General features: G+C 41.1%; 1 protein-coding gene across 1 annotated transcript; it reads left to right on the top strand.

Moving 5' to 3' along the window:
- The first annotated feature begins 6,683 nt into the window (after nt 1-6,683).
- Nucleotides 6,684-7,439, top strand: LOC107045204. Its single transcript, XM_015267377.1, has one exon. It carries the CDS (start codon nt 6,684-6,686, stop codon nt 7,437-7,439), a length of 756 nt encoding a protein of 251 aa, XP_015122863.1.
- The last annotated feature ends 5,811 nt before the right edge of the window (nt 7,440-13,250 follow it).

Raw genomic sequence — 13,250 nt, 5'->3', positions numbered from 1 at the left:
CGCAGCTCCCAGTCTTCCAAAGAGGCCAGAACTGAGCAAAAGAAGGCTAGACTGGAAGAAAATGAAAATTTTGAGCAGGCTGAAGGCATTTTGTACGGTGCAGGCATTGCAGATTAAGTGAAGGTAAGATTTTTTCATGATTTTTCACTAAAAAAATCTTTAAACGCGTTTTTCTCAAAACTACATTTTTCCGGTCGGCGGCGGTGATTTCTCCGTAACCACTGAACCGATTCTCTTGAAATTTTAACCACATATTCTCCACATAAATAGCTCTCCAGTAAAGCAGAATTATATTAAAATTTTAATTTTTACTATTTTTTTTTCACGCGAAAAACGCAAAAAAAAACGCGTTTTTCAGGTTTTTTTTTACATGTCCGCCATTTTGTTAATTATTAATAAATAATTATAATTCTGCTTTGCAAGAGAGCTACACTCATACTGAATCTAAATATTTTTGGTTTTTTCATTTCAGATGATCCATCATCGAGATATCAACGCCGCCAGTGACATGTCAATTCCGCGAGACATTACAATTGGCGGCCATTTTCATAAATATAAAGAGTTAAATATTAGTTGAAAATTTTTTTTTTGTGTTTTTTAAGATCATATTTACTGGACTTATTTAATAAATTATTACTATTTCTATAAATAAAAGCCTAAATAAATTTATTTAATTGTCCTTTTTTTTAAGTGTCTAAACCAGAATGATCCCTTAAAAGGCCGATTGGGGTTACATTTTTTTGGAAAAACGAAATATCAGGCAATTTTGAAAATTTAAGACTTTATTCACAACTTTACAACTGATGGGTGGAAAAAAAAATTATCATTTGTATATTTATAGGTTATAAATTAAAATTTCTCCAAAGCATTATTGGAACAGTGGTATGGACACCTCAAATAATTTTCTGAAATAAAAAAATTGAATATATTATTTTCCTTTATTACTAAATACAAGCTAAGAACATCGAAGAAAACAGGCCTGGTCGCGCGCTTTGCCTCTTTGGAGTATGACCGGTAGGGGTTTGTGGAATTGGGTGTGACCGATTACGGGTCGAACCAATAACTTCCCGACCATTTGTTGTTTCTTTCATTACTTTTTTTTATTATGTATTTATTCAATATTTTTCTCACATTTCCCCGGGGAAATACCCATAGAAGGAAAGTTTCTTCGCAGATTTAATAAACGCTGAGGTCATGCCACAGTGAATGTAGCGCACGCTATACGCAACGCTAGTCATTGTCAGAAATATTCGGTAAACAGTTGGATAATTATTTCATGCGTTGGATGCGTTTAGTGTTGCACCCATTGTGGCATTACCCTTAGGGTGATTTTGCAAAGAACGCATTTGCAATTTAAGTTGACTCAAACTTCAATCAAGTTTCAATTAAACCCACTTTACTTGACCCACTTCATAATTCTCTCAACTCCGAAGCTGATTCACTTAAAAATTTTCAACTTCAAAGTTAACCTACTCTAAAATTTTCCAACTTGCCCTTTTTTTCAATTGCAAAATTCGAAAGTTTTATTTCAAAAACTAAACAACCACTGAGGTGATTTCGCTCAAATTTCAATGAGAATCAAGTTATATGGAGACGCATCGATTAGACAAAATTAATTCAAATCCCATCCAATGGATTTTTTTCATTGACTATTTTCACTCGTCTCTGCATAACATCTAAAAAATTGTTTATGGGAATTGTTGGAGATTATAATGGTACATGAAAATAACGCAATGAACGATTGTTCAATAAAAAAATATACGCAATATGTTTGACGTCATGCAGAATCTCGTGAAATCAGTAAATTGAAAAAATTAATTATTTCATGATCTATTCCACTTAAGGCAAAAAGCATAAGTGATTTTATTCTTTGAAGTCAGACGAACATTCTAAAGAAAAGAAAACCTGGATCGTATGAAAACTGTGGTGCAAGGGCATTTTTGATGTAAAAATACTCGAAATTATTATTTACATTAAAATACGGGGCAAAATGGGTTGGGTCCATCATTTTTCCAACTTTTTCATCATCCCCATCAAAAGTTGTTCAGTGGATCCCGTCACTAATCGCAGACTTCAAAGTTTTACCAGAGTCCCCCCCTTAATAATTGTTATTGACAATTGAAAATTTGGGTCATCACTCATTGTTTTCTTACTCTAAATGGGATAATTTACCCAGATTCCGGAAAAAAACATTATTCGCACGATAATCGACTGACAAAAAAATTCGATAAATTTTTATTTTTAGTTTCAATTATATAACTAACAAACCGCCGAAACGATTCAACTCAAAATTTAATCAGGTCCAAGTCTCATTGAGGCGCATCGATGGTGATAGAGAAAATTTGATTCTCATGTTTTATCCAAGTGCAATCGTAGCACAAAAATCTGTACCACGAAATTTTCATGATCCATTCCAATAATTCAAGAATGGTCAAGTCAATTGTTCTCATCTAATTCAATTAGTTCTGGTGGTTGAGTAGATACGCGTGACTCAATGAGGGTTGTGAACCAAGGGAGTAAATGTACTCCTGACCCAGAATACTGGAAATTCTATCACAGTACACTTCTTTTCATCTGATTATGTCTCAGTCATATTGATCTTTTCTATTGACTCTTGTAATGATTTTTCTTTGGCCTCAACAAATACTCAATAAACCCTAAACCAAAATTCTTGATTATCCAAACACGGCCAACTGATTACCTTCGTTCTCGTAATCCGACAAGTCTGAAACGCCAAAAACCATAACGCTAAAACTGGACTTCGGGAACAATCAGCAGCTCATCCAATCCTTACTTCGTGTATTTAGGGCGCCAGCCGATTTTTAGCAACGCGGAATCGACAAACCGTAAACGGAACCGTATTTTCTTAAAACTAAATACTGATTGTCCCCAAAAATCCAATAACGACAAGAAACATATGACAAACCATACGCGGAAATGTGGATTACGAGGGTACGGGATTTCCTCGGCTGCTCAGTGTGCGGATCGTGGAGAGAGGGGTGGATTCGTGGACGAGAACATCAATTAACAAAGCCAATCATCGATCGAGAAACCAATAAACCAATGTCTTAAATTCTAAACGGGATAGGTAAGGTCGATATTGAATAATAAACATAATTGTACTGACGTGTTTCGCTATTGCCGATATTAATACAAAATTGTAAATTCGTACAAATACAAAATTACATCAATGTGACTCAAAATAATTTTAAATACTCTGAAATGATCCATTAAACTCCAAAAGACTCGAAAGATGCGAATAATAATTTTAAGTATGAAAAAGAAAGCGATCCCAATCCAAAGTTGATCGAAAGAAGCAAAAGTATTGTCCACGAGGGGAACACGAATCCGAGAGAGAGAGACTATAGGAAGGTAGCGTACGTGCGAGAGAGAACGGATGAGGTAGCTACGCGGGATAAAGAGAGAGCTTACGAAAAGGTACTAATTTTTCTTATTGTCGACTGTAATTAATCGAATTCCGAATTCTGGAGCGCCTTTGTAATGGTTTCCCTAACTCTACGCCATTTGAAGCGCATTAAAATCGGGAATCTCATCCACCGAAAAGGTAGCAAAATGAGCTAGGGAGCTTGAATCAGCCACGTGGCTGATTTACCGGAAGGGAGCATTTCTAACCCGGAAATGGAGGTTTTCTGGATGAAAACAGGTAGCTTACCGCCTCAAATGATTTCTACGATAATAGGTAGGGTATTTATTAACGCAAGAGAGCTTAGATAATTTTATTGTTTTGGATTCCAACCATAAAAGTAAAGATAACTAAAAAGATAGCGTCCCCATGCCCAACCGGAATGCAAAACTCAACGAACGCTAGAGAGCATTAAAACGCGAAAAAGGTAGCTTCAGAACAATTCAGGTGGCATCATTTTTCCTCCAGAACTCTTGTGAGTCGGAGAAATATAAAGAAATAGGTAGCGTAGAATAATTACATAAAGAGAGCGAGGAAAAGTAGCAAGCAAAAAGGTAGCAATGAAGCAGTTAGCGAGTTGCATCAATCGCCGTAGCGAGACGCATAAAGCATGAAATTTAGCCCAAAAGTTACGGTAGGTAGCATTATTACGATTTGAATTTATTCAGGTAGCGTAATTATCATTTAAATAATTTTAGGTAGTTTCCAGGGAGCATTTGGGTTTGTTTGAAGAGTTTTCTACCCTTCAAACCATGAGTATCGGTGTTGGCGTCATTCCGAGAGGTAGCGACGCCATTCCGCGTGGTCCAACTGCTTTACCGGAAAACCGCACTATTTCACTTTTAATCGCTTCTAAATAAGTACACGAGTACTCACCGTGATCTGGAGCATTGAATTCGACGGTATTTTGGTCACGGGGCTTCGATAATTACCTCAAAAGAGAACTTGTTCAGGGAGCTAAATGGACTTGTACCTCACTCTTGGTCGTCCGGGCGGATCTCTCTCTAATGGCGACTCTCGCGTGTGTCCGCTCGGGCCTATTGCATAGTGGAGGGGAGTCTGGGGGAGACTAGCCCCGTACGGTGCTGACTCGAGTGCCGGAGACGCGAACTATCGATTCCCGGGGTAATTCAGCGCGAAATATTCAAAGGTTTAAATTTGAATTTTCATATAATTGATTCTAATTATTTCAACTGAACAAAACTGTAATGACTTGAACTCAACGCGAAATTGAGATGGCTGAGCGAGTTTTCACTCCATCTACGACCGGAATATGGTAGCTTATCTACAGAGGGCACTCTCCGGAGAGGAATTAGGACTTTACCAACGAAAACTCAAACGCAAACTTAACTAAACTAAAAGCCCAATGGCGATCCGTTTCGACGACTGGGCAATCGTCTCCACGGCCTTCCAACTGAAAGTCCTAACACTCTCGCTCAAGGGAGCGCAAGCATTTCAACTCGACCTATGTACTCACTCTATCGACAAACCAAAAAGGGCTGCAGGAAACACTGGGTAGCACCTTATCTTGGCCAAATATTCCACGGTGATATCATGATCCTTAACCGAATTTACGTAGGAAAATCTCAAAATTACTAAACTTTAACTCAACGAAACGAACTCCAAAAAAAAAAAATCTGCAAAATATCTGGTTTATTTAATGAAGTTATTTAATGAATATTATTCTAAAAATTTAGGGAATCGATTCACGCGATAGGTAACCAATTTAAGTAGTTTTTCGAACTTAAGGTAGCTCTGAAGTAGAGTTAAGGTAGCAGGTAGATCTAATTCTCCGTATAGATTTTTATCGCGACAAAAAGGTAACGGTTTATAAATTTTTACTCTCTCTCTCTCTCTCTCTCTCTCTCTCTCTCACTTTCTATACATAAATACCCTGGAGTTCCGCAGGTGACGAATCCGCCTGGAATTTCGACACAATCTTCTTCGCCCCTTCTAATGCATACAATCCCACCTATATTAATTTCACCACATAGTTGTTCTAATTCAGGGCACACGGGTTCACTTTTCCCAGCGGTCCATTTCACCCCCTGCTCCATGTCCCCCCATTCAACCCCATGTGGGGGTTTTAAGGAGATCATTATTGTGATCAGTTATCGAATCAGAGCTATGATAATTTTAAAAAAATCAAATTTCAAAAAGTGTCATTTCTAGAATAGCTGAAAAACGCTTGAGTGGATTTTGTTAACAATCCAGTTTGTTCTACTGCATACGAAGATTCATCGATTATGTGGAGAACAATCCAAATTGCATCATTTTCACAGGAAAAATGATCAAATAAGTAAAAATAACGTAATTTTTGGCGTATTTTCACATGTTTTTTGCGAATAACTGAAGAACCGCTGAGACGATCGTCTTCACGAACTAATCACTTCTAAGTTACACAAAAATGCATCGATTGCAAAAAAAAATTGAATAATATCATTCGTTCGATAGTAATCGTCGGGCAAAATTTTGTTTACATACATACACACATACACACCTACACCCCTCAGCAGTTGAAGCCCCCCCCCCCCAATGTCAAGGTGTTCACCGTGCTGATTTCTGGAAGGCGCCAGGGATAGTTGGCGTCGCAAACGGTGGTTCCTGGGGCACCAGGGCCCACCCCAGGTGTATTAAGTGGCCTAGTCTCAGCAACCGGGGCTCTGCTGAGGTGGTCTGTCATTTCCCTAGGTACTCGTGGGATAAACATGAAGAATCAAAGAAACAAATTACAAGAAGCAGAAGCAGGGGCAGCAGATGAGAGAAGTCAGCTGTGGGATAGGCTTGCAAGGCTTATCAACGACCTTCATGAGTTCGTTCAACCTAGAGTGAACGTTCACAAGGAGATGAAATCGCAGGTGACTAACATCAATAGTGCCTTCAGAAGATTGAGAGCTTTGGAAGAATCTCGAGTGGGAGCGAAACAGCCCGCTCCTCAAGCAGAAATGAACAGACAGGGCTTATTGTCTGTACGTCAACGGACACTATCCGAGACTACAACGAAGGACTCTGAACTAGAAACTAAGGACGCATCATCCGCAGTGGATTCTCGGGACATCCGTCAAACAAGACGGCGGAAGCGTGACTCGCTTGGTCATGATGGTAAGAAGCCCAAAAACCGAAAGGGCCACAGACAGCCCTACCGGACAAGATATCTGACTATCCGGCCGACAACTGCGGTTTTGAGACCGTGAAGAATACGAAGAAAGCTAACAAAACTCCAAAGACGTTACCAAATACTCCCCGGAGTAGTAGGAGAATGGGAAAATCAGCATCTAGGTCCGATGCATTGATCATTCGCTCAACAGATAAGATGAAGTATGCCCAGATTCTAACGAAGGTGAAGAAGGATGTTCCTCCAGATCAGGCGCTGGGGTGCGTTGATAAGATATGCAGAACAGCCACAGAGGACATGCTCATCGTCTTGTCCAAAGACAGTTCTAGCAAAGCGCAGGTATTGCAAACAACCATAGCTGGTCTTCTCGGGGAAGACGCTGAGGTTCTTAGCAAGGGCCCTCAGGAGAATATCGAGATCAAAGATCTCGATGATATGACAAGGAAGGAGGAAATTTTGGAAGCCCTATGCAAGACAGCGGGCAACGAGGTGCAGATGACGCAGGATGCCATAAAATCCTTGCGAAAGGCCTACGGAGGGGCACAGACGGCATTGGTGACACTGCGTGTACTCGAAGCGAAGAATATCTTGGGGGACACTGGCAAAATCCGGATAGGCTGGATTTATTGCCGAGTGAGCAGAGTGGAGAGACCAGTTAAGTGCTTCAAGTGCTGGCACTACGGGCACCTCGCCAAGAAGTGCACGAGTACAGTCGATCAGTCCAAACTCTGCGTCAAATGCTCAGCGTCCAGCCCCAAGGCTCTAGATTGCACGGAGCAGCCCCAATGCGCCTTGTGCAGTGAGAAAGGTAACACGGAGAATTGTGCCCACATTGCTGGTAGCAGTAGATACCTAGTTAATAAGGAGGCACTACAGAGGGTCCTCAATGATCGAAGATGAAATTACTCCAACTCAATCTCAACCATTGTGAGGTCGTGCATGACCTGCTTATGCAGACGGCGCGTGAGTTGAAGTCTGATCTTGTTATTATCTCAGAGCCGTATCGTCACCTGGATGCTCAACCCTGGGTCACTGATGCGAGCACGAAGGCGGTAATCTGGGCTTGTGGCAAACGGCCATTTCAAACCACAAATAATAGTACACAAAATGACTTCGTGACGGCGAAGGTTGATGGAACTCACTTCTACAGCTGCTACGCCCCGCCGAGCCTTTTCACTGAAGAATTCAAGGACTTCTTAGATCGACTGAGAGGATACGAAGCAGCACTTCCCTGTGGCAATAGCCGAGGACTTCAATGCCTGGGCAGTCGACTGGGGAAGTAAAGAGATGAACGTCAAGGGGCAAGCTGTACTGGAAGCCATGTCATCGTTGGACGTAGTCCTGCTGAACCGCGGCAATGATCCGACTTCCGTGAGGGGAGAATGAAGCTTAATTGTAGACCTCACCTTCGTGAGCAGCAACCTTGCAAAGAGCAACTGTTTATGGAGAGTAACTGATTAACGTCATTAAATGACTAACAGAAGCATGCGATGCCACCATGACCAAGAAGCGGACCACAAACCGGTATCCACCGGTCTACTGGTGCAATAACACCATCGCTACCCTGCGCAAGGAGTGTAATGCTGCTAGAAGAGCTTCTCAACGTGGCTGTAAAAAACCGATCTCCGAGGAGCTGCGGATGAGGTACAAGAAGGCACGCCGGAAACTCATCAAAGCTATGAAGTGCAGTAAAAAGCAATCTTGGAGTGTGCTTCTTGATGAGGTAGAAGGTGATCCATGCGGTAGACCTTATAAAGTGGTGATGACGAAACTCAAGAGTCAACCAATGCTGTCGCCTACGTGTCCGGTGTTGATGAAGGAAATCGTCACAGTCTTGTTTTCGCAACAACCGGAACTTCATCGTCCTGTCAGAGAGGGAGAAGAGATAATGTTGCCACTAATCACCAAAGAGGAGTTGATGGAAGCCTGCAATAGCTTGGGTAACACCAACGCCCCTGGTCTCGATGGAATCCCCAACATCGCCCTGAAGGCAGCTATCCACACGAGACCAGTGATGTTCTTGGATGTGTATAACGAGTGCCAAAGGGAGGGCACCTTCCCTGCCATGTGGAAGCAGCAGAGATTAGTACTACTCCCAAAGGAGAAAAAAACACCGGACGACCCGTCATCGTACCGTCCGCTCTGCATGTTCGATACCGCGGACAAAATCCTCGAGCGTATTGTCTATCAACGAATAGAAGCGGCATCGAACCCCTGTTGGCATACAACCAATATGGCTTCCGAAAAGGCCGGTCCACTCTGGATGCGATCAGCCTGGTCGTCGAGACTGCCAAGAACGCGATTTCAGGCAAAAGATGACTGAATGGCGCCAAGAAGTATTGCCTAGTGGAGACACGAGGCATTACGAATATTTTCAACTCGGCCAGATGGGACTGTATAATGGAAGCTCTCAGCAAGTTTAATGTACCGGAATACTTGCGGAAAATGATTGGCAGCTATTTCACCGGAAGAATCCTGAATTACGACACGGAGGATGGTCCTGAGGAGTACAGAGTCACCAGAGGTGTACCTCAAGGCTCGGTATTGGGTCCCTTGTTGTGGAACATCATGTATGACGGTCTACTGAAGCTGGAACTGCCACGGAACTGAAACTAAACTCATGCCATTTGCGGATATCGTAGCCTTAGTCATCGTGGGCAAATACCTGGAGGAGATCAGCCTCAGTTTCGACATGACCTTCGAGACGATCTGTCGCTGGATGAACACTGTGGGACTGAGCCTAGCTGAATATAAGACCGAAACCGTGCTGATCACTAGCAGGAAGAAAGTTGAGGAAATCACGCTGTAAGTTGGGTCCTGTGAAATCACCTCCCAGCCATACATCCGATACGTGGGAGTGATGATCGATGCCCACCTTAATTTCAAGCGGCAAGCTGAGCCTGTAGAAGTTAAGGCTTCTGGAGTCAAATCCAGTTTATCGCGCCTCATGCCCAACATAGGAGGACCAAAACAGACAAGACGAGCATTGCTGTCGTCGGTGGTCACATCGGTGCTCACCAATGGCATTTCCATCTAGGTGGATGCATTAAAGTTGCAGGAATCATGGCGGAGAATTGCACCAGTCTATCGACTGAGGGCCCTGCGAGTCGCGAGCGCTTATCGTACGGTGTCCGAAGACACAGTGTGCGTTATAGCCGGGATGCTCTCTATAGAAATGTTGACGCAGAAGAGAGACGAAAAATTCTACGGCAATGGCAGGAGAAGTGGAACAACTCGTCGAAGGGAAGATGGACTCATCGGCTGATTCCACAGGTGAATGCTTGGTTAAACCGCACACATGGTGAGGTTAATTATTACCTGACGCAAATGTTTTGGGGACATGGGTGCTTCCGGGCGCATCTTCATAAATTCAAACATGAGGATTCCCCCAAGTGCTCAGTCTGCGCCGAAGTCGACGAAGACGTGGAGCATGTAGTTTTCAGATGCCCCCGCTTCAGCGAGATGCGGCGTGTTTGGGAATCTGACCTTGGAAGGGAGGTCTTGGCTGACACCATGGTGGAAGCTATGCTGTCATCGCAGGCAGGCTGGGATGCAACGAATAACTTTGCGGCCGCAGTCATCAAAGAACTCAGAAGGGAAGAGCGTGAGCGCAAAGCTACAGCATAAGTGAGAAATCTAATGAAACCTCTCGTTGACAGCCAGCACCTTAGCGGAATGAGGAGAAGCACGATAGATGGAAAACGTGGAAGAGCGAACAGCTGAGACCTCCCTCGCGAGGTAATACTTTATCGTGGTGCCGCGAAAGAAATAAAGGTTAGTGGATATATGTCTGACTGGAGTTTATGGGTATCGGCAGTGGGAGTCACACTCACTGCCCGAGTCCCACACTCACTTGACGGAGGAAAACACCTATCCCCGCCCTCTGGTGGTCGTGCGTAAATGCATTTTCCCAACAGACAAAAAAAACACACACCCACACACACAAACATACGAACATGTTTTCAAAATTCATTGAAAATGATTCTAAACGTTAAGAAACGTGGACAAATCATGAAAATTCCACATTCGATTTCCGGGGTCATTACTATAACTACCCGACAGATCGGGAAGTTGAAAAGAATCGCATTGAAATTTGCAGATTGGCGGTATATTGTTCTTTCAATCCTTTTCCTGTAGCATTTTTCAATGGAAAAACTATTCATATTTCAATATAACGATTTGAAGAAACGTTAAGGGCCCAGAGAAAAGTTTGATTGAATTATGTGTCGAATTTCAAAAGGATTAGTCAAAAATTGACTGACGGTCCCGAGTATCCCTCACCGATTTCGATGAGCTTAAAATATGTTATTCCCCATAAAAATCTAAGGTATACGTATTTTTTTTCTGCGGATAAAGATTTTTAGGGGGTGAAACCAACCTCCGAAGTTGACAGGTTTTCAGGACCATATGACTTTTTCATATATTGGCATTCAAAATTTTAGAACGAAACCAAATGCATGATAATCTATAAGAAACATGATGAAAAATGACGTTTGCTGCATTTGAACAGGGTCAATTTAAAAAAAATGATAGGGGTTCAAATAAAAAGAAATCTTGTAAAACAAAATAACGCTCGTATTTCAATAGTATGAATGGCTATCAAATGAGCCAGTAAAAGTAGGAAATACGGGTTTTTGCATTTTTTAGAAAGAATGGGTGTAGGGGGTAAACCACCCTCGAATTTAACTCAACACATTACCAGTTGTATATTGGATTTCTTCTCGAAAGAAGACAATTTCCAATATGTGTGGTGGAGGATCTTATCGATCTCCTTTAGAAAGAGTGAATGACAAAATAACTATTAGAGTTGAAATATACAAATGTTTTGCAACAAATACTTCCTCGTGATTCAGATGAGAATTGTAAGAAAAACTGGAGTAGCCTCTACGGATTAATATTGCTTTCGAATGGAAGCTTTGTATTCGGTCATATTTAAGTTCCCAATTTTTTGTGTTAGGGTAACTAAATGTAGCCTAAAAAGTCCGAATATGCGGTTTTTAGATGGTGTCTGCATGTATGTATGTATGGATGTATGTATGTATGTGTTTTTTGCTTTTTTTTTTTCTCTCTCTCTTTTTTTCACCAGGGATTGATGGAACACCATGATTTTTTGAAATGAATATAGACTTTTAAAAGCTCTATCTATTGACACTGATTAGTTTTGAAGTTCCCATGACGATTTAGAAGACTCCGTAATTTTTCACTGAAATTTTTTTCGTTTTTTTGAAATTTCTTCATGAAGGATCAATAGAATCTCATAAATTTTCCTGTGAATATAGACTTCCATGCGCTCCATCCATTGAGACCAATTGGAATTGAAATCGGCAGAAAGATTCGGAAATATTCGTATTTTTACGAAAATTGATTTTCAACGATAACTCAAGTAATTATTATCAGAGAGGAATTAATGATCGCTTAAAAAATTGATATTAATAAGCTCTTCATCGTATCAGAATATGGAGAGAATCGCATCATTTGTTGTTAAGTTATAGCATATTGTATATGAGATTTTTTTTTTTTCATCTTTGTGATCTACTGAAAATATTATGAGCAATATCAATGAAATGACTGCTCAATTTTTTTTTCTCAAAGCATTCTTGTTCAAGTCAAAAGATGATGGAACTACCCCTATTATTTTCCCATTTTCAGAACAGTGAAATTGGCGTTGATATCAGATAACACTACCCTCCCTCTATTTTGCTTTGATGAGTTGTCACCCCGACAACTACGGATTGTTAAGGATAATTGAAATAAAACATCAGCAAGTTGTAGTTGAAATAATATTTTACTTGTCACGTGCCCTTAATTCAACTCTCTTATAAAACCCACACGGATAGTATCTATAACTAGGGGGCTCCCCCCCCTGCTCGCTTCGCTCGCCAATCCCGGGGGGGCTTTGCCCCCCCGCTCGCTTCGCTCACTCCCCCCCCCATGCTGTTGGAGATTAAGGAAGTCAATTAAGATTAAGAAAGTAAGGATCCTACAATTCTTTGTTTAACAACAATAACAACAATTTAAAATTTTATCATCACTTCATGAAATATATATAAGTATATACGACTTTATTAGAATATGGCTTCATATTAAATTATGGAATTAAATTCATTAAGGCCAACCTGTTAACAACAACTAAAATGGTAGTTATGACAGGTAACTACGATTTCAGTTATCTGGGGTCCTTAACCCCATACTCTCTTCGAAAACCCAGACGGAAAATACAAAAAAGAGTAGGTATTGACTCAAAATAAAAACATGGAAGTGGAAATGGTCATCCATAGGGACAGGATGGGTGCAGTAGGACACAATGCAGTAGAATACACTCAACTGCGAAATAGTGCCTAGAGAGGCAGTTGAACACAAAATAGTGAAAATGGCGATTGATAACTCTGGCAGTTGTACACATTCTTTTTTATCGATTGAGGCATACCATCGATCGCTAAAAAAAGGCAAAAACCTCGGCGTTGCAATCACCATTTTCACCATTTCCATCTTGTGTTGAACTTCCAAATCTCGAGGCAAGTTTGTTCTACTGCGTTGTGCCCTACTGCACCCATCTCAATCGGGTCTTGTATCAGGAAAAGGGCTTCACATTAGGTTCTGAAAAAGAGAATGAATAAGTTTAGCAGAATCAAGGTCAATTAGAAGAGATTTGAAGAAAGAAGAATACAATTAATATAACCAGAAAGATATCATTGATATTGAGGCCATATC

This window comes from Diachasma alloeum, unplaced genomic scaffold, assembly GCF_001412515.2.
Source record: "Diachasma alloeum isolate Michigan unplaced genomic scaffold, Dall2.0 Dall_scaffold_00885, whole genome shotgun sequence".
In the NCBI taxonomy this organism is placed as follows: domain Eukaryota; kingdom Metazoa; phylum Arthropoda; class Insecta; order Hymenoptera; family Braconidae; genus Diachasma; species Diachasma alloeum.
This window is presented reverse-complemented; position numbering and strand designations above follow the sequence as displayed.

Excerpts from the sequence above, each read along its gene's own strand:
- LOC107045204 (XM_015267377.1), top strand. The coding sequence starts at position 6,684 with ATGGGAAAATCAGCATCTAGGTCCGATGCATTGATCATTCGCTCAACA.